Here is a 21,281-nt window from a genome sequence, read left to right on the forward strand (position 1 = left end):
TCTTTCATACAAATATAAATGTGAGAACAGGGGAAAAAAAAAAGGGATGTTTCTGCTGTGGAGAAGGAAAAGCCACTGGGGTTGTGTTTGTATGAAAAATGCTTTGAAACAGCTATATAGATCAGAGGTAATATGGTGTTACAGTTGAAATCATGGAGCTAACAGCAGTTAGGTCCTTCATAGGGTTTAAGAGTTAATACTTGATAGCAGTTTGAACACTGCCAGACACATAGCAGGGATTCAATAAATGTTTGCATCTAGTATGTATAGGGTGCCCAGCAGAGCCATGGAAAGCTCTCACTGTGGTTGAAGAGCAGCACCCTTACCTGTTAACCACCAACATCTGCTGGCGGTCCAAGATGATGCAAGAGCCTGTATTTACAAGGATCTGGCCCAGTTCACACCACAAGAACTATATAGTACATGGTCCATGGTCCTCCCCCAAAGCACTCTTGTTATCAACAAGACAGATGATAGAGGAGTCATCACTTTTAACAATAATGTTTTTTATTATACAAAGCATTATAATTTTCTCAATATTCTTCACTCAATTATCAACAAACTTTCCACTGTATTCATTTAACAAATCAACAGTGTCAAACTACACTTCACTACCCTTCAATCTCCAAGCACTCAACTTAAAGAGACCAACAAAAAAGTGCTTGGAGCACCAAATGGAAAGAGAAGAAAACCTGGAAAGGTCAACAGAGATACTTAGAAGCAGTTAAAGGGGATGGGTTAGGGGAGGAATTAAATTCCTGAGCACCATCAGATTTCCCTCATGGGTCAAAGAGGTTTACAAAATCAGTTTTAAGACATGAGATTAGAACTAGGGAATCAGAGGAACCCATACTCTGGGTACTGCAGGTCATCCAAGTTCCTGGGTTGGCAGAAGTTAAAAAAAGAGGGACAGAGAAAGTCGGAATGGGGAGCAGAGGAGAGGCAGGACAGAGACAGGTGGTGGGAAGCACAGAGGGAGAAAGTTGTGCTTAAAAGAAATAAAGTTCGGAACTTGTCATGAATTGGAAAAACGAAAAGCCATAGTCACGAATCTGGAAGATGGACTACGGGACACAAAAACCTGGAATTTTATACCTTCCAGGAGGTGATGACAAATCCTGAAGCTGTACAGTGGCAGGCAGTGAGGTGCATTTAAAACTAAACCATCTGTTTTGTAAGAGTAAGACATTGGCAACCTTGCTTAACTAATTCTACTCTGCGGATTTAAAAACAATATGTGCCTAGAAGGTAGCCTCCCAAGCAGGTTACACGCCTACAGGCAATATAGAAGGGCTCTAGGCCAAGTGGGTCTGTAGAAAACCAAATTCAATTCATGTTACTGTCAAGTGAAGAGACAGCAGGTTTCATTGTTCTCGTCAACCTTTTTAGTAGTTTCCTAAAGCTAAGCCATTCTGATCACTTGAAATAAGCTAGTATTGCCAAATACTGTATAATCAAATAGGTTGACTGTGATCAAACCCCAATTTTTCCTGAGCTTTAACTGCCTCTGTGATTTGGGACACAGTTGGCAGCATGGAAGTTGTCATTACTTTTCTGGGGGGCAGGGAGGGAACTGGGGGTCAACAATTGCCTAACTATATGTGTATGTAAACAAAAGAGATCAAACTGACCAATTAAATTAGCCATTTAGAATCCCTCTTGCCAAAAAGTTATAACCTTGAGACTGATTAAACAAAACAGGATTCTGCTACTCAGATGCTCTGAGTCTGGGAAGCACTGGCTTTGATGATAATCCTGATGATAATTCAGTTTTTATTTCAATCTTCTCAGGCTCTTCTGCCTAAGACTACTCTGCCCAGCCGGAAAAAGCTTCACACAAACATGTACCAGGTTTTCACGTGGTTCCTTCCAAGGGGCATCTCCCCATTCTCCTCAGTTGTCCACTTCCTCCTCTTCATTCTGTTCTTCTTCCTCCAGCCTTTCCTCGTCTTCATCATTGTCCTCATCCCTGCTCTTGTCCTGCTCTTCCGAATCTGTTTTTTTGTCTTTGTCCTTCTTCTTTTGCTCTGAAGCTTCCTTCTTGCCTTTTTGCTCCCTCCTATAAGCTGTAAGGATAAAGAGGAGGTTAGGAAGCAAGGCTGAACCAGACAGACAGCAGCAGCTAAATCAACTGGGTAACTGGAAAAGCTGAGGTACAAAAGGAAAAATAATCTGCCCAGCATCACCAAACAGATAATGAGGTGGTGCCTGCCATTTGAGTCGCATCCAATACTTGCTACTGGACTTTGTAAAAAAGAGACTCAAGTTGATAAAATCTCAGGGCCTAAATGAGCAGGTCATTTAGGATGAACATCGACTTGGATGTTCAAGAAGACGAAAACGCAGTTACCTTCCAGAGCTTCTTTTAACGGGGTTACGAACCGCTGAAACTCCATCTCCTCCATGGCTGACAGCACATCGCTGGCATTCAGTGTCTTGCGTTTCCCTTTCATCGCAAAGTTGTTGGCACTGAAAGAAGAAAGATTAAGGGCTGTCAGATGCGCTCTTGCCGCGTATGGTGTGGGTGGGAAAAGGAGCACCCAAAGGTGGAACGGGAAAACCTGCATGGATATTTGTGACACGGTGAGTCCCACCCTTCCCTATACAAAAGGGTTAAAGTAATTGTCTTATTTTGTTTCAGAGGTTTCAAGATCTAGAACGAGGGCTCGGAACCTCGCTCCATTGAGGTAGAACATAATTATCGGGGTTTGCGGGGTCCAGGTTACGAACTCCGAATCAGGTGGCTCTCTTTACGCCTCCTTAGGCTTTAGCCCAGCTAAGCTTCGACTAAGTCTGCCCGCCTTACCAGGATGTGGCGTACAGCACGAAGACGCTGGCGGCGCGGGAGATGGCGCTCCGGGCCTCCTTGGAGATGTTGACACCGTCCGGGAGCTGTGAGAAAAGCGAGGGTGAGCAAAGCTACCGGCCCAGCACCTGTTTCCCACTGCCCGCTCGTCCGCTCCCGGTCCGGCCGCCAGCTGGAGCTGCTTACCGCCTCCTTGATGATTCTGGTGATGACGGCATTGGGCAGGTTTAAGTCCTCGGGCCTCTCCGCCATGGTCGCGGCCGGGGACCGTGCCTGCGACCTCCGCTTCTGGCCGCCACGGCGTCCGGACTTCCCGCGTCGCCACGGTCTGACCCAGCGAGGCTTCCGTCCCACCCCACGTTGCCTACAACGTGTCCCACAGTGCCCCGCGCGCCAGAACCGCCTTCCTCCCGCAGCCCCGCCTCCGCCTCCAGTGGCCGGTGCGTCTGAACTTCCCACGCTGCCATGGTTTTGGCCCGAGGGCCTTCCGTCCGGCCTCACAGGCACCTGGCATCCCTTCCCAGGCTCGTTTCCCTGCTTCACCCTTCCATCACATCTAGAAATTAAGTATGGCCCACTGGGGCTTCCGTTCCTTCCCCATAGTGCTTTGCGCCGCTGCCTGGCGACGGAGCGGCCGGGCGCCTAGCGTGGGAGAGGGAGGCGTGGACTGAGCCGGCGGGGCGGGGCTCCTTCGGACGAGAGGCTGGGCTCTGGCCCACAGCTTAGCTCGTCTGGAGCTGCGACTTCCCGTGGGCCTTGGCGTGCTAATAACTTGGTTTCTGCTTTGGTTTCGAGGAATCATGGCCATCTGTTGCCGCATTCTCCCACTAATCTTTTTAGTCTTCTCAACTTTGTAATAATGGTATTAAGGATAGCTGTTACCTAAAGTTTTTTAATACAAACTACTTTGCCAGCATGGTACTAAAGCTGGCAACATCGACACAGGCATGACTAGACCTCTGGGCTCAATTCGGGCTGGTTGGGTAACAAAAGGGCAACACCCAGCCGTTTGTAGGAGTAACGTAACGTTACATAAGCATTCAAAAACAAACCCTGTTACAGTTGTATTTGTTTTTTGTTTCATTGAATTGTTCATCGTGCATCTTTCCTAGTCAAAAATATTTTTCATGGTTTTGCAGTGGCTTTTTAAGTTCTATCATTTTTCTATTACATATGTAGAAATTGTCCTCAACGCTCACTGAGCAGAAATTATTTCTTTTTTTTTCCCTTGAAACTTGCTATTTCAGGTCACTTTTAGTTTTCCTGTTTGTGTTACAGAGTTGAGCACAGAGAACTATTTCTCTGTTATAAGAAAAAGAGCAGCAAAATTGGTGATAAATGGCAACTGAAACTGCTTCAGATACAGATGATAGAGTTTGGTGGGGTAAGTCTCCACTTGGATAGAATACACCTGGTTTAAAGATGTTAGGAAGTGCTCAGCTCCAGCCAGGTGCTGTGTGGTTGGAATTGGGCCTCTGTGTTGTCAGATATTTTGATCTTTAAGAGGAGCCGGAAATCTGGACATTATATGGACTATTTCCATTTTTAAGTAATGGTTCAAAGTGTAGGTGAAACAAAACAAGTCATAGTTCAGTTCAGTTGCTCAGTCATGTCCGACTCTTTGCGACCTCATGAATCGCAGCACGCCAGGCCTCCCTGTCCATCACCAACTCCCAGAGTTCACCCAGACTCACGTCCACCAAGTCAGTGATGCCATCCAGCCATCTCATCCTCTGTCGTCCCCTTCTCCTCCTGCCGCCAATCCCTCCCAGCATCAGAGTCTTTTCCAATGAGTCAACTCTTCGCATGAGGTGGCCAAAGGACTGGAGTTTCAGCTTTAGCATCATGCCTTCCAAAGAAATAAATCCCAGGGCTGATCGCCTTCAGAATGGACTGGTTGGATCTCCTTGCAGTCCAAGGGACTCTCAAGAGTCTTCTCCAACACCACAGTTCAAAAGCATCAATTCTTCCGTGCTCAGCCTTCTTCACAGTCCAACTCTCACATCCACACATGACCACAGGAAAAACCACAGCCTTGACTAGATGGACCTTTGTTGGCAAAGTAATGTCTTTACTTTTCAATATGCTATCTAGGTTAGTCATAACTTTTCTTCCAAGGAGTAAGCGTTTTTAATTTCATGGCTGCAGTCACCATCTGCAGTGATTTTGGAGTCCCCAAAAATGAAGTCTGACACTGTTTCCACTGTTTCCCCATCTATTTGCCATGAAGTGATGGGACCAGATGCTATGATCTTTGTTTTCTGAATGTTGAGCTTTAAGCCAACTTTTTCACTCTCCACTTTCACTTTCATCAAGAGGCTTTTGAGTTCCTCTTCAATTTCTTCCATAAGGGTGGTGTCATCTGCGTATCTGAGGTTATTGATATTTCTCCCGGCAATCTTGATTCCAGCTTGTGTTTCTTCCAGTCCAGCGTTTCTCATGATGTACTCTGCATATAAGTTAAATAAACAGGGTGACAATACACAGCCTTGATGAACTCCTTTTCCTATTTGGAACCAGTCTATTGTTCCATGTCCAGTTCTAAGTGTTGCTTCCTGACCTGCATACAAATTTCTCAAGAGGCAGATCAGGTGGTCTGGTATTCCCATCTCTTTCAGAATTTTCCACAGTTTATTGTGATCCTCACAGTCAAAGGCTTTAGCATAGTCAATAAAGCAGAAATAGATGTTTTTCTGGAACTCTCTTGCTTTTTCCATGATCCAGTGGATGTTGGCAATTTGATCTCTGGTTCCTCTGCCTTTTCTAAAACCAGCTTGAACATCAGGAAGTTCACGGTTCACGTATTGCTGAAGCCTGGATTGGAGAATTTTGAGCATTACTTTACTAGCGTGTGAGATGAGTGCAATTGTGCGGTAGTTTGAACATTCTTTGGCATTGCCTTTCTTTGGGATTGGAATGAAAACTGACCTTTTCCAGTCCTGTGGCCACTGGTCAGGTGCAATTCCAGGCTACTAGTTTGTTATCTTTGGTTTAAATTATAAGCTGTTTAGAACAGAGACTTATTTGGTTCATTATTGTTCTCAGTGCTCATAACAGGTCCCCTCACGTATTTGATAGTCAAATAATTGTTTTGAGTAAAAGAAAGAAGAAATGGACACTCTCCTTAAAAAAAGTTATTAAGGATCTGGTGGTAGTGATTGCCTAAAACATTTCTAGAGGGAGAAAGATAACATTTATTGAGTACCTGTTATATATCATACATAAAAGCACATTACTTCATTTAATGCTTCTGCAATCCTACTTAGGGATTTCCCTTTTCCTACTTTATAAGAGGAAACAGGCTGAGAGAGGTGAATTCACTTGCCAAAGACCATAGAGCCAGTAAATAAAAAGCTAGTGGCTTCTGATCCAACTTCTGAGTCGACTGACTTGCTGTTTCAGCAAACCCATTCATTTCTGGTGGGTATTTTAGCTGCCTGTATGAGAACTGGAGCATATTGAAAAATGGACCATATTGAAAAATGAAGCATCTCTTCTAAAGTTTTGAGCCATCTAAAGCACTTCTGTGACTTATCTGTCCTGTGATATGTTACCCACAGGGAATTGGTTCCAGAAGCCCCTGTGTATACAATTATTTGTGGATATTCAGGTCCTATGTACGTTGGTTATAATTTGATAAGGCTTTTTGGAGATTGGGGCATCCTATCCCTAATGGTTAATGAAAGGGGAAAGGAAAGGATGTTAATAATTATCTTGAACTGTTTGCCAGACCTGTTAATATCCATTAACTAATTGTAGTGACCCTGATCAGCCCTGGGATTTCTTTGGAGCGAATGATGCTAAAGCTGAAATTCCAGTACTTTGGCCACCTCATGTGAAGAGTTGACTCATTGGAAAAGACTCTGATGCTGGGAGAGATTGGGGGCAGGAAGGAGAAGGGGACGACAGAGGATGAGATGGCTGGATGGCATCACTGACTCGATGGACATGAGTCTGGGTGAACTCCAGGAGTTGGTGATGGACAGGGAGGCCTGGCGTGCTGCGATTCATGAGGTCGCAAAGAGTCGGACACGACTGAGCGACTGATCTGATCTGATCTGATCTGTGAAATAGGCTTTTCCTCATTTTGCAGCTAAGGAAACTGAAGCTCAGATTGGTTAAATCTCAGGTCACTCAGCTATTAATTAAATGGTCAATTGGGAGGCCTTCTGAAGTCAGTCTGAATCCAAATTCTTGTCACTCTATTCCATGCTGAGATTTTCATACTTTCATGGTACCCCATTCTTAACTATCCTGTAACCACTGTTTATCAATATGATTCAATAAAAACATTTTATGCTTTGAGTCCAAATTAATATCTGGACTAGCTAATGTATGTGAAAGTGAAGTCGCTCAGTCATGTCTGACTCTTTGCGACCCCATGGATTGTTGCCTACCACAATCCATGGGGTCGTAATATTCCCTAATTATATGGTGGTGGTTTCTCCAGAGGGCTAGAAAGCTGCAAGACTGGCTTTTGTCCTAAACCATATGTAGATATGGATTTGCCAGATAAAAGCCAGTGGGATGAAACTACCTGTGACCTGGCTGTCTGTCAGCATCCACAATGCTGGGCAACTATCCGCCGGATTGAGAGGGGCCACCCTCGACTTCTGGACTCCTCCTCCAAATCTTTTCTGGATGCTGAAGGTGAATTAGCCAGCCCTGTGTCCTCCCTTACAAGATCCTTGAATTGTTTCTATTTGGCTCCCTCATGCCATGTTGTATGTTTTCTTCTGGTCTGGTCTTTCAGACAAGCTCCCAGTGCTTACCATTGTAAACATCGCAGATTCCTGCTTCCCGGCCAAGAGAGTTATTTGTCGGTGTCACTTACCAGGATTTACCTTCACAAAGGCTCACTCACTATTGAGTTCAAAGTTTGACTCCAAGTTTGAAGGCAGGTAAATAATCATGGAATCTTCCTTAAACGGCTTAATACCTCAAAATTTTGGGTTAACTTTCTTTGCCTATGTACTGAACTTTGAGAAAGCCAGATTAAAAACAAAGCATTAATGAGAAATGCCCTGGAGGCCCAGGGGGTGGAACTTGGCACTTTCACTGCTGTGGCCTGGGGTTCAATCCCTGGTCAGGGAATTAAGATTCCACAAACCACGTGGGAAACCACGTGGGATAGCCAAAAAAACACCAACAAACAACCACCCACCCCAGCCCCCCACCCCAACCCACCACCAAACAAGACAAACAAATCCTTTAGCAGTTCCCTTAAAGGAGTAATGAGTAGGCAGTGTGGGAAACAAAGTATTCTTGCTTGTCTTGTAGGAGTTGGTTAAACAATAACTCTCCTTTCCCTCTTCCCTCTACTCCCTGGTGATCTCTATTCTGTTTTTCTTTTCGCCTCTATGCATTTGCCTGTTCTAGGTACCTCATGTAAGTGGACTTGTACAATATTTGTTCTTTTGTGTTTAGCTTATTTCACCTTGGATAATGTTTTCCAGCTTCATTGATGTTGTCACATGAATGAACCTCATGCCTTTTTAAGGCTGAAAAATGTTCCATTGTATGTCAGTGCCACATTTAAAAAATGATGTATTGATTTATTTGGCTGTGCTAGGTCTTCTTTGCTGGACGAGCTTTTCTCTAGTTGTGACAACTGGGGGCTGCTTTCTAGTTGCGGTATGCGAGCTTCTCTTTGCAGTGGTTTTCCTTGTTGTGGAGTACTGGCTCTAGGGCGCATGGGCTTCGTTAGCTGTGACTCCTGGGCCCTAGAGCCCAGGCTCAATGGTTGTGGTGCATGAGCTTAGTTGCTCCTTGGCATGTGGAATCTTCCCGGATCAGAGATTGAATCTGGGTCTCCTGTACTGGCAAGTGGATTCTTTACCACTGAGCCACCAGGGAAGCCCCACATTTTGTTTATTGGCTTCCCTGGTAGCTCAGATGGTAAGGAATCTACCTGCAGTGAGGGAGACCTGGGATCAATCTTGGGGTTGGGGAGATCCCCTGGAGGAGGATGTGTGTTGGGGTCCTTTAATGGACCGGGACCTGGCAGTCTGGAGGCGGCAATAACAAAGTGAGAGAGAGAAAGAGGCTGATACTCCCTGGTTTACGCAGAAAACCAATAAAGTCCTTGACACAGGACTTGCATCACTCACGAAGGCAAGGGGCGCCCTCTCGAGATGGGGTGAAGGCACAGGGCGCCTTCTCGAGAGAGTCTTAGAGGCCCGGCAGAAGAGTGAGCAAGACAGGTCTCTGTGCTCCAAGAAATCAGCCGGAGAGAGAGAGAGAGAGAGAGAAAGAAAGACCCAAGCTCTGATGGAGCAAAGGTGCTTTAATGATTTTTCTGTGTGTATATATAGGCGATAGTATAAGAAGTTTCTTTTGTCAATGATAAAGATCAGAAAACCAAGCGTATAACAACCGTTACCAAGGGAACAAGGGATTAATAATTGCCACAAGGTCAGAAGGCCATCCATATCTCAAGAAAGGGGATCGAGACTAAGCAGTTTTGTCGTAAAGAGAATGTTTACTAAAGGAGACTCAAGCCTGTCTCACACAATGACCCCGGTTCCTGGGAGGAGCATTCTGCTCCGCTTGAAAAGAAACAAAGGACTTGTGAGAAACAGCACGTAGGAATCCTCCTGTTAAACATTCCCTGACAGACGTGGCAGTCCACCCCAGTGTTGTTGCCTGGAGAATCCCCATGGACAGAGGAGCCTGGTGGGCTACAGTCCGTGGGGTCACAGGGTTGGACACAACTGAGCGACTAAGCGCAGCGCAGCATGTTTTTTAACATCTCCATCAAAATTACTGAATAACTTTTTACTGATGGTTATGTAACTGTAGTTGGAGAAAGGCGTAGGCTAGGAATTCAGTTTGATGCAACAAATAGTTATGAAGGTTTTGCAATGTGCAATGTCTAGAAGTTGTTCAAGGAAAAACAAACAAGCAAAACTTAAGAAGATGATAAGACCTGACATTCATTTGGTAGGTATTAAGTCCAAGGTTTTCTGTAGATAAGTAGGAGCTTTTCCTCATAGCACGAACTTTATCATCCCAGTAAGTCTTTTGTGACTCTGTTTCATGTTTGGAAACTCATTTTTTAGGAAGGATTTACCTGACAGAGACTTAATGAACCGTGCTGATAGATCTCCCAAAGTAAGTCACAGATTAAAAAAGGTATTTCCTCAGCATTTTCTCTTTATTACTGGGAATAAAATGTTGCCTTTATTTAACATTGAGGATGACTGTAATCCGAATAATGATGATGATAACTACCTACTACTGAGCCCTTACTATTAGCCCTTACTATTAGTCTAGTAGCCCTTACTACTAGACTCTGTGCTAATGTTTTTACATGTTATACTGTTTCTAGAAATCCCAGACCTAGTGATATTTATTTGTGGCAGTTTTCCATAGTTAAGAATTTTCTATCTCTCCTGTATACAGCATGTTCAGCTACTGTCATCTCATAATACAGGGAAATTAGAATGCTGGAATGTCAGGTCTAAAATGAGCCTCAAGATCGGCTATACTCATGATTTTAAAACTTTTTTAGCTATCACTTATGGTAAGAAATACATTTTACAATAAAATACCATGGGACAATCTTCACCCTAACTGTAAGTTACACTATACTGTGAAAGTTTCTATCCTTTTCTCTTTCATTTTAAAACAGTGTAGGCTGTGATTCACAAAATTGATTTTGTGACCTATGAATAAGTTACAACTGCAGTTTGAAAACTATTTCTGTGGTCTGTCTCATTTATCTTACAGTTGAGGAAACTGAGGCCCAGATAGGAAGTGATTTTTTCAAAAGCACAGCTAGTTAGGAAAAGAGCTATATTTTAAGAAGAAAAAACCCTCCTGCTTGTCCACAGTAGAGATTTGCTATTCTTTGCAGTCCTCCCGGATGCCATTTATTTTTTCCTATGAGATCCTTCACTTTTCAGTGTCACGTGGTGGAGAGTGTAAGAACCGAGGGAGGGTAGATGGGTTTGGATAGGTGAGTGAACAAATCACTTACCTCTTTGGCCTCTTCAGAATGAGAGTGTTAGATTAAATTAGTTTTTAAATTAATTGTTTGTCTAGGATAATACATACATATGGTTCTAAATTCAAAATGCATGTGCCCCAAATATCTCCTCTGTTCCCCCAAGTCGGTCAGTTTCTTTTCATGGGGACAACCTATTTTTAATAGTTTTTTTCCTGCATGAATCCTGCTAGGGGTACAGACTAGATGATTTATAAACTTTCCTTATAAATCTAGTGTCCTAAATAGCAAAATGTGAAAAACAAATTATGACTTTAACTTTTATGTAGATGCTTGTAATTGTAGACAGGCTATAAAAGAGAAAAACTTGCTTCTGCTTCTTTCGGTTCTCTCCCTGCTCTCAGATTGTATTGTTTTATCTACAGAGGATCTTAGTTTTTGGAGTGCAGTGGGCAGAATAAGTAGTGTTCCCTTGGGTAAGCCCCAAGGTGTCCTCCTATGAGGTGGGGTTGCGAGTTGCTAAATGCCGCCCTAATGTCACAGGGAGGCCGGGGAGACCATTCACTCATCAGTGCTCATTCTTGCAGAGTACCTTTCCTGATAGCTTGGTTTCTCGAAGGAATATTATGAAGCTATTTTTGGGATAAGAAATGTTTATTTTATTCTTTTTTTTTTTTTTTATCATCTTCTGAACCACCATACCTTTTTGGTTAGCATGATGATTCATTCCTTAGCCTGGTACTGAATACCATCAGGAGTGGTACCTTTAAGCCATACATAGGTTTTATATTTTTCTCTTAGCTATCAGTGCTGAATTTGAATGAGACAAAGCTTCCTTGTCCTCAAGATGTAGGAAATATGGATGTCATCTGGATCCCAGAGAAGCATGTGAGGTGAGTATCATGTTGAGAACTTGGGAGTCTTCAACTCTTGTGTTCTACAAATGCCTACTGTCTTCTGCCAGCCTTCTCTCTGTGAACTCCTTTTTAGCTACCTATTTGCATGAAGGAGGAGGTCAAGCAGAGCAGAAGGCCATGGCCTCTTGCATTTACTTCTTGAAGTGATGTGAAAGTTGCTCATTCATGTCCGACCCTTTGTGACCCCATGGACTGTACAGTCCATGGAACTCTCCAGGCCAGAATACTGGAGTGGGTAGCCTTTCCCTTCTCCAGGGGATCTTCCCAACCCAGGGATCGAAGCCAGGTCTCCCACATTGCAGGCAGATTCTTTACCAGCTGAACTACAAGGGAAGCCCAGGAATACTGGAGTGGGTGGCCTATCGCTTCTCCAGCGGATCTTCCTGACCCAGGAATTGAACCAGGGTCTCCTGCATTAGGGTTAGGGTTAGGGTTAGGGTTGCATTGCAAGTGGATTCTTTACCAACTGAGCTACCAGGGAAGCCCTAAATGCTGCCCTGGAATTCTTGTTAGTGCACTTTGAGATTCATGCTTTGGACTTTTCTACATCAAATTCTGCTGCTACTGCTAAGTCACTTCAGTCGTGTCCGACTCTGTGCGACCCCATAGATGGCAGCCCACCAGGCTCCCCTGTCCCTGGGATTCTCCAGGCAAGAACACTGGAGTGGGTTGCCATTTCCTTCTCCAGTGCATGAAAGTGAAAAGTGAAAGGGAAGTCGCTCAGTCGTGTCCAACCCTCAGCGACCCCATGGACTGCAGCCTACCAGGCTCCTCCATCCTTGGGATTTTCCAGGCTACTTGTCTGTAAATAGCATACAAGATAGGGCCCAATGTATTTGTGAGGTTTAGTAAGAAACAAATGCCTTCTATCAGTTTTTATTGTTAGTCATCAGCAACTAGTAAAAGTTTTCAGTGAAGCACCCAAATCTTTGGTCTCAAGCCTAAGGACTAGAGCATTGATACAAAATGAATAGCATATAGAATTTGTGTACAAAGCAGCTATGATAAATATCACTTGGTGAAGGTCCAAAGATTTGCTAATCTTTGACAATCGTTGGAAGAAACGGATTTTTCTTTCATGACTGCTGAGGCTCTCAGATTCTTTTAGAGTGACTGTTTAGACATGTTGTTCAAGTCGCTAACTCATGTCTGACTCTTTGCAACCCCATGGACTGTAGCCTCCATGGAATTTTCCAGGTAAGAATACTGGAGTGGGTTGCCATCTTCAGTTTAGAGATGATGAGACTTTATTTTCTTTTAAAAACATCCTGTGAATGCTTTTATATGTATGTGTGTGTGTGTTGTGTGTATGTGTGTGTGTGTGTGAATATATATGGTGTAAACAAAAGACCTCTAAGGGTTTCTTTCTTTTCATATAAAAGAAGCCCAGAGTTAGGTGGTCCATGGCTTGTATCTCAGCTCCATGAGGTAATCAGACACCAGAACACCTTCTGTTAATAGCTTTTTGGGCCATGGCTCCCACCTTCTGAGGTGCTTCATGGGGGTTTCAAACTCTAAGTTGATTGATAGAGTTTAAGTCATCATATCTGTATTCCAGGTAAGAAGGAGAAGGAAGATGACAGAGCAAACAATATTTGAGCACCTCTGGGCTAAGCAGTGGAATTCAGTCAAGAAACTAAATACTTTGTCCCTATCCTCATGGAGTCTTATGGTGGTGGTAGGATTCAGACATTATAAACATCCCTGCACCTAAGTATATAATTACTAATTTGGATTAATACTATAAAAGTAAATAACTGAATTGTTTGAGAGAATGGAGGGGAGCCTAATTTAGATGTGAGGGCAAGGTGAGGGGGGTTTCTTGTTTTTAGCAGCCTCTGAACTGCAGGTACCTCTGAGTTCCTAACCAGCCATCTTTGAGTACTGAATGGAGGATGGAAATCTTCATGGTCATCATTCATAAATATCCTTGATGCTTCTGCTTAAGATGTCTGGGAATAAGTTGTGGTTATTCTTATTTCAAGCCCAGCTGAGGAGAAGCATATTATTTGCAGCCAGGATGGGAATATGAACAGAAAGAAATCTCCAGGGGTAAGTTTAAAGTGGCCAAACCTTCCTGATCTTCGTCTGTAAGAGTTTATTTTTGTTTGCCCCCTTCTCGCATTCTCTCTTTAAATGAACAACATCTGCAAAATAAAACCCATCTTAAGGAAGGCGTGTAATAACCAAACCATTTTCTGTGCAGAGAAATGAAGAACTAGGTCTTTTCCCTACCTCCTCCCTGTAGGAAGGTAAAAGAACACCTTGAAGAGATGTTAGGAGCAACTGCTGGGCATTCGGAGGGAATTTTAGGTTGATTAGAAACTAGTTTTCAGTGTGATGAAAGTGAAAAGTGAAGTCACTCAGTCGTGTCCAACTCTTTGCTATTCCATGGACTGTAGCCCACCAGGCTCCTCTGTCCATGGGATTTTCCAGGAAGAATACTGGAGTGGGTTGTCATTTCCTTCTCCAAGGGATCTTCCCAACCCAGGGATCAAACCCAGGTCTCCTGCATTGCAGGCAGATGCTTTAACCTCTGCACCACCAGGGAAGCCCTGGTGTGATGGGAATAGAATTTCAACAGACTAGAAGTTACAGTGGGCCTGTGCTGCTTTTTTTTTGGTGGTTGGTTGGTTTAGTCACTAAATCGTGTCTGACTCTTTGTGACCTCATGGACTGTTAGCTTGCTGGGCTCCTCTGCCCATGGAATTTCCCAGGCAAGAATACTAGAGTGGGTTGCCATTTCCTTCTCCAGGGACCTGTGCTTCTAATGCTACTTCTACCAATTATTGGGTAAATGTAGCCTTGGATAAGTCACAAAGCTGGAAGTTTGCTACATCCAGGAGAAGAGTATCTTGGCCCATTTTGTTCGTTGCTGAATTCCTAGCCCTAGCCCTCTGCCTGGCACATAGTTGGCCAATAAATATTTGTTCGGAGCCTTTTGGAGGAAATAATGAAACAAGTCCATCAATCCCTGTGTGATCTGATTTCAACAATATGGTTGAAGAGCCAGATTGGTAAAGATGTGGCAGGTTGTCGTGTAGAGGGGGCGAGGACGCTGGAGTAGGTCTGGAAACAAGGAGTTTCCCACGCCAGCGTTGTGTTGGGAGGCTGGAGCGGTGGTGGGACAATGTGGCATCGAAGAGAGTGCTACAGGGAGTTCTTTCTATTGTTCCTCTTCCAGAAACACAAGTTGGAACTTCCAGGGATAATGATACCGCCTCCCACCCCAGCATACTTGCATGAGCAACTAAGTTCAGAATCCTTACCTCTATGGAACCAGTTTGACGTGTTGCCTCAGGATCTGCTGAAGGAGTGAGTGTCCTGTAAGCTGTGGGAGAACCAGAGCATCCTCTTTTCTCTAGAAGCTAAGAAACGTCTAAGCAGTGTGCTCTTTCTGGGGAGGGAGGGAAGAAAACCATCCCCCTACTTGGTCCCTGAACTTGTGGACTTAGGCATAGGCAATGATGACGATAATCACCACCATTTAAGTACTTACCACCTGCCAGGCCCTGTGCTTAATAATTAGCACACTACCTATATTCTGTCATTTAAACCTTCACTGGGGGGTAGACACACTGTTCTTTTTATAGGTGAGTTGTGGGTTAAGCGGAAGACGGAATGGATCTGTGGTTTGGAGCAAGACCACCTTTGAATTTTATATTGAAATTCATTGCCTTCGTGAATTTCCGCAATTTATTTAGCCTTATTAATCTTCATTTTCCTCATTTGCAAAGTGAAGATCATAAACCTGCCCTTGGGGTGTGGTAAGGATTCAGTGGTGTAAAGCACATGAGCCCGACATATAGTAAACTTAATCCACTCAGCCATTATGGCCATAGTTGCATCTGGAAGCCGCTACTGAATGAGCATCTGTTGGTACATGCCTTTTAAGGCCCAGGGTGGACATGTCTGCAAATATAGGGCCCTTTTCTTCTCTTTCTCCGCAGCCAAGAAAAGCTATTGCTGACTGTCTCTGTGTCTGTCCCCTTCAGCCTCTTGCTGGATAAAGGGAAAACCATACTTTATCCAGAGATGCAGACACAGTTGGCCATGATGAAAAAGAAATCTCCCTTGGAAAAGAGCCGACCTGACAGTGCCATTTCTGCTAAGATGTATCTATCTGTACACCGCCTCACCCTACAAGTAAGAGCTAGGGACCCTCAGAGGAAGATGTCTGGGTGCAAGTCCAAACTCACCTGCCCTCAAGTCTGGAGGACTTAGCTTTCTAATTTCTTTCTCTTCTATTCTTCCACTCTGGATCCAGGTGCCACAGAAGGACTGGGCTGTGTGTGGGTGAAAGTGGATGTACAGGGAGAGGTTGGAGGAGAGCAGCGTTCTCTATTTCTTCTGCACTTGGCTTCCCACACCTTTCCCCTCTCCCGAGCTCCTGGTATAATATTGCACACACTGGGCTTCTCAAAAAAGTGCTCATTGACTCCATGGATAAAGGCATTTGGGGATACATTTTGGGAAAGAGAAAGACCTACAGTAGAGCTTTTTTTCTTTTCTCTTCTTCTTCCTTTTTTTTTTTTTTTGCTCTAGAAACCAGCATTGCGATATCCTGAACATTTGAAGAAACACTATTCTAACCTGAAAACAGATGGTAGGTTTTCTGATGCTGCTAGGTCTCCAGGTACCATCCCCCCTCTGCCCACATTTCTTACATTTGATCTTGGTCCCAACTCAGTGACGTTTGCAGCCACAGTCATACAGGGTCACTTGTAGACCTTAGGAGACTGCAGTTTCAAAAAGCACCCCCTCCCAGCTTGGTCCTGACCAGCGGGGAGAGAGCCTCACTACCGGGAGCCTCACTACACAGCAGGCGGCCCAGGGGGAGGGTGGGAGCTGTCCCGGAGAAGAGGGCTGAGCTGGCTATCTGGTCACCAGGTCATAGGAAGCAGCAGCAGCAGCAACAGAGGAAGGTGAAGACAGCCACTAGGAAACAGGTAGAGTGACAGCAAAGGGACGCTCGGGACGCCTGGACGCTTCCACTTGGGGTTGGAGCGAGTGGGTGCAGCCTGGAACAGGAAGGGGTTATACAAGGGATGGGATTCTCCCTGTTTGCTGGTTGTAGATACAAAGTTCCTGTGTGGTTATACTAACAGCCTTCTTTTCAACCCTTTTGGAAGAGATTTCTTCACTTTCAAAAGTCCTAATTCACCTCCTCCTCATGTGGGTTTCAGGAGGCTAAAAGGAGATGCAAGAGTGAACCAGGGAGCCACAACACCTCGCACAAACATTCAGGTGCCGTGGTTTGTGACCCACACTGTGGTAAGGAGAATGTATGGGTTTGGGAGCGACAGAATCCCAGGACCTAGCTGAGGACAGGAGAAGCTGAACACGTTTGGCATTTGAGGATCCATGTCTGTCAGGCACTTGAATGCTCCTTGGAGGTCGGTTTGGCTGGTCTACCATGTACCAGCCTTCCTTCAAATATTTGCTCAGCAAGTGAGCTGGGCCAGACGTCTGCTTCACATGGGGATTTGAGAGACGGCCATGAGCATGAGTCAGAATCACTTACTCCTCAGGTCCTACTTTAGAAAAGGAAGCGGTTTGAGGATGAAGAGTTAGCCCGGGTTATTGAAGAGAAGAGCCTCAAGGGCCCACTGGCCCGTGAGACAGGGAAGAGCCGGGGCCCCTCATGAAAGCCCCAGGAGAGTTCTAAGGAAGCAGAGTCAGCCACTTCTCAGCCACATGTTGAAGTCTCAGGAGTCTTTCATGGTTCAGCCCTGTCCAGGAGGCAGGGGGCTAGTTCTTGACCGGTAGTCCCTTTCCTCTAGTGTTCATGCCACAGATAAGAGACTCCCTCTTTTGGAGTTCTTATCATGGTCTGAGCTGAAGGATATACTTACCCCGGTCCCTCTGACGTTTCTCAGTTTGAGTGCAGAATGAGAAGCAAGGATAAAGAATCCCCCTAAACTGCGGCAGATTCTTCTGCCCTAAATAGACTGGACATCACTGTCTGTGATGTGGAACTAACTGTTTAATCGTCAGAATTCACCCTCCAACCCTGGAGCACTGGGAAAGCGAGGGTGAGGTGTTTTCTGAGAAGGATGCTTTTCTTGGTTTATCTCCCAACTCATCCTGCTCTCTGATACTAAAAGTATCTTCTAACCTGGAGATCGAAGAAGCCTCCTGACCTTCACACGGGAGGTAGACAGCACTGGGGCTGGGCCCAGCGCGGAGGCGCTTGTTCAAGGTTAGTTCGATATCCAGGGCGATGACAGCTCCCCTGAGTTTCATTCTGGTGCCTTGTTCCTCTTCCTGGTGCCTCCAGTAGGAGCAGCTTTGCTTGGGTGACTAGGGCTCCCTTTTGAATTATATGGTTAGAGCAGTGGCTTGTCCTCTCTGAGTTGAGAAAGGCCTCGTGGAAGAGGTGATTTTTGCACTGGATCCTGGATATTTGTGAGAGTTTCCCGGATACAGAAGAGAATTCCTGGACCAGGGATGGGTTGGGTGAACGTGTCTTGGAGGAGCGTAGCTGCAGGGAGCACTGAGCAGTCTGCTGTGGCTGTGGGGTTGGGTATTTAAGGGAGAGAGGTGGATCAGGCTGACAACATGGCCTGCTGAGATGTTTGATCTTTATCCTCAGTGGTGGGCAGTGGTGATCTGCTTTGACAGCACCCTGAGATCAACTGAGGAGCTTTCAAAACCCTAACACCCGTGTTGCACCCTAGACCTATTAAAATCGGAGTGTACGGTGTTGGGTCCAGGCCTGGGTGGTTTTCAGAATGCCCCAGAGTGTAACTAAGGTGTGAATCAGTGCTAACAGGGAGCCAGCACAACTGTGGAGCAAGGGACTTCCTTGTTTGCCTGTCCCTTTTAGCCTCATACCGCTGGTGGTAGCTTGGAAGAATTGCACATTTAAAGGAAGAGAAACAGAAGGGAAAGAACTAGTGGATTTCGTGACTAGTTGGGGGAAAGATCTGACACAAAAGAGTCATAGATCTAGAAATTGGGGGGTGGGAGGATGTTCATTTTCATAAGTCAATAGAGGTAACTTAGGGATGGCACAAGAAAGTAAGAACAGGATTCATAAACTGAACAGATAGACCTAGGAGTTCTTTTGCTATACTGACATACAGGTGCTTGCCCCTTAGGTTTTTCTGAGGAATCCTGGATCTTTTAACACACAGTTTACCTTACTCACTAATTCTATGATAGATGTGGTCACAGTCCCAGGCGAACAGAATCACGAATAGAACTTAAGAGGGCCTCATTCCCTTTGACCTGCCTCTAAGGTCCTGGCTGGGGAGTCACCTGTAGACTAGGGGTCAACTAGAAGCCCAGCAATGGGATGTGGAATACCAATAAGAGACTTGAATTGATCTTGTGGTCGCTAGGTCGCAAAACTCTACGAGGTCAGGAAAGCAACAAAAAGCAGCAGCAGCAGATGAAGACAGAAGGCCCCACCTTGAAACAGGTGAGAGTGTATGAGGGACATCCTGCTAGGGCCCTATTTCAGTTGGCTGTGGTGTGCATGCTGACACTTCGGTCGTGTCCGACTCCATGACGCTGTGGATTGTAGCCTGCCAGGCTCCTCTGTCCATGGGGATTCTCCAGGCAACAGTACTGGAGTGGGTTCCCATGCCTTGCTCCAGGGGATCTTCCCGACCCAGACAGGGATTGAATCCACGTCTCTTAGGCCTCCTGCAGTGGCAGGAAGGTTCTTTGCCACTAGGGCCACCCGGGAAGCCCTTAGTTGTCTATTATTGTATAACAAACCACCCAAAGTGGGACCACAGTGGTTTGTTATTTCTCATGATTCTGTGGGTTGATTGGATAATTTTCTGGTCTTGCCTAAGGTCACTCATGCAGCTGCATTCAGCTGGAGGCTGGGCTGGGGCTCTTGGCCAAATTGTCTTTAGTTCTCTTTTATGAGGCCTCTCCACATGTATAGTCTGGGTTTCTTGACAGCCAAGAAGTAATCTCAGGAAGGCACTTTCCTAGGGATGGGCCTGGAACTGGAACCATGTCACTTCTGCCACATTTTATTTGTTAAAAAAAAAAATCCAAGTCCAGTTCAGATTCGAGAGGAGAGGAAATTGACTCTGTCTCATGATGATCACTTTTCACTTTCAAGCATTGGAGAAGGAAATGGCAACCCACTCCAGTGTTCTTGCCTGAAGAATCCCCGGGACGGCGGAGCCTGGTGGGCTGCCGTCTATGGGGTCGCACAGAGTAGGACACGACTGAAGCAACTTAGCAGCAGCAGCATAATGGTAAGAACAGCATGTGCTTATAGGAATGGGAAGAATTGCTGGCAGCTGCCCAGGTTTGATACCTGGGTTGGAAAGATCCCTTGGAGGATCCCACTCTAGTATTCCTGCCTGGAGAATCCTATGGACAGAGAAGCCTGGCGGGCTACAGTCCATGGGATTGCAAACAGTGGGACATGACGGAGTGACTAATACACACACACGCCTTTGGAGGCAGTTTACCCTTAGTTAACTGCTGGGACTGGGGAAAACTGCATTCTGGCTTCACGTGGTCAGCCTGCAAGGCAGAAGAACCCGTGATACAGCTTCTCTCTTCAGTGTCAGATGGTGGCATTTTGTCCTGTCTTAGACGTTAATTTCTCCAAGGAAAGCATCATTTAGAAAAACCCTTTGTTTCCTAAATCCTGACTCAAGTTTCTTTACACTTTTGAATTTCAGGATTCCACAGAGAGACCACAGACAAACGTTGCTAAGAAATCCCTGGACTCCTCCCGCAGTAAGAAGAGTAAGAGCCTAGGGTGGAGGAACCTTAGAAAGTGTCTTGAGGACAGGGGGAGCAGAACCCTGTTGATCAGGATGGTTCACGTCCCTGGAGGGCACAACCCTCATACATCAGAAGAGTCCTCCAGACTCCCCAGCCCTTCCTTTTCTGTCTTCCATTTTTCATGGTTAACTGGGAGAAGGCTACAGGTGCAGTTGATGGCTGGGTCTTTTTTTAGGTCCCAAATTATCCCAAATAGAATACACTAAGAAGGACATCAAGACTCAGATGGAGATTTTGCTGGAAGACCAAATGAGGTCCCCAAAGAGTGCTTCTAGCATTACCTGGAACCCGGAGCTCAAACTGCTGAGGATTCTTCAGGCCACAGATGAAGAGGACGAGGAGACCCACCCCTCTGGGGCACAGAGTGAAGTGTCCGAGGTGTAGGCAGAAGGATGCTCGGGCTCCCAAGCACAGCGGCCTTGGACATGAGAGCAGGAAGGAGCGGGGACTTCGACTCCCTGGAGCCCTTGCCAGGGTCTGACCTTAGGGATTCTGTTTTCTTCATTTGCTTCTACTTGCTTCTGAAATAAATGAGAGAGAGAAAAAGCCCTTTCTAACTTGGATTGTTTCTCTCCCTTTAGGGCCCAGGGTAATTTTAATGATTAAACACAGCCGCTGCTTATCAATAGACACGTTTCTCTGTTTCTGGGTCACTTTTATCTCCTCGCTGAAACGCTGAAAGGTTTCTAGTTATAGGAAGATGAATTTGGGCTGTGGAAACCCCTAACGTGTTGCTTTTCCTTTTATTCTCTGGAAATGGTTTGTCTTGAGGATAACATCTGCATCTGTCAAATAACATTCATTGTTATGTGTCGTATTTCTATTCATGTGGTAGGGGACTTGG

General features: G+C 45.3%; 2 protein-coding genes across 24 annotated transcripts; one reads left to right on the forward strand and one right to left on the reverse strand.

The window, feature by feature from the left end:
- Positions 1 to 489: 489 nt before the first annotated feature.
- POLE3 (DNA polymerase epsilon 3, accessory subunit) lies at positions 490 to 3,141 on the reverse strand. Its single transcript, XM_086316111.1, has 4 exons — positions 2,993 to 3,141; positions 2,807 to 2,892; positions 2,351 to 2,469; positions 490 to 2,066 (listed from the first exon to the last, which is right to left on the reverse strand). The coding sequence occupies exons 1-4, from the start codon at positions 3,056 to 3,058 to the stop codon at positions 1,894 to 1,896; spliced, it is 444 nt and encodes a 147-aa protein (XP_086172237.1). The 5' UTR covers positions 3,059 to 3,141; the 3' UTR covers positions 490 to 1,893.
- On the forward strand, positions 3,119 to 20,983 carry C8H9orf43 (chromosome 8 C9orf43 homolog). 23 transcript variants are annotated; one of them, XM_086316077.1, is made up of 15 exons: positions 3,173 to 3,373; positions 4,085 to 4,190; positions 7,257 to 7,456; positions 7,560 to 7,707; positions 9,868 to 9,919; positions 11,556 to 11,647; positions 13,657 to 13,723; positions 14,856 to 14,986; positions 15,667 to 15,817; positions 16,217 to 16,277; positions 16,562 to 16,620; positions 16,858 to 16,945; positions 19,018 to 19,097; positions 20,332 to 20,398; positions 20,613 to 20,983. In XM_086316077.1, the coding sequence occupies exons 3-15, from the start codon at positions 7,306 to 7,308 to the stop codon at positions 20,819 to 20,821; spliced, it is 1,356 nt and encodes a 451-aa protein (XP_086172203.1). In that variant the 5' UTR covers positions 3,173 to 3,373; positions 4,085 to 4,190; positions 7,257 to 7,305; the 3' UTR covers positions 20,822 to 20,983. The 23 variants fall into 23 exon arrangements, 21 of the variants coding, with proteins under 21 accessions (XP_086172217.1, XP_086172203.1, XP_086172204.1 ...); XM_086316078.1 differs by having other exon boundaries at positions 16,858 to 16,918; XM_086316075.1 differs by having other exon boundaries at positions 3,177 to 3,373; positions 7,304 to 7,456; positions 16,858 to 16,918.
- The last annotated feature ends 298 nt before the right edge of the window (positions 20,984 to 21,281 follow it).

This window comes from Bos grunniens, chromosome 8, assembly GCF_055505025.1.
Source record: "Bos grunniens cultivar Pamir isolate PY7600 chromosome 8, Bosgru_T2T1.0, whole genome shotgun sequence".
Lineage (NCBI taxonomy): Eukaryota > Metazoa > Chordata > Mammalia > Artiodactyla > Bovidae > Bos > Bos grunniens.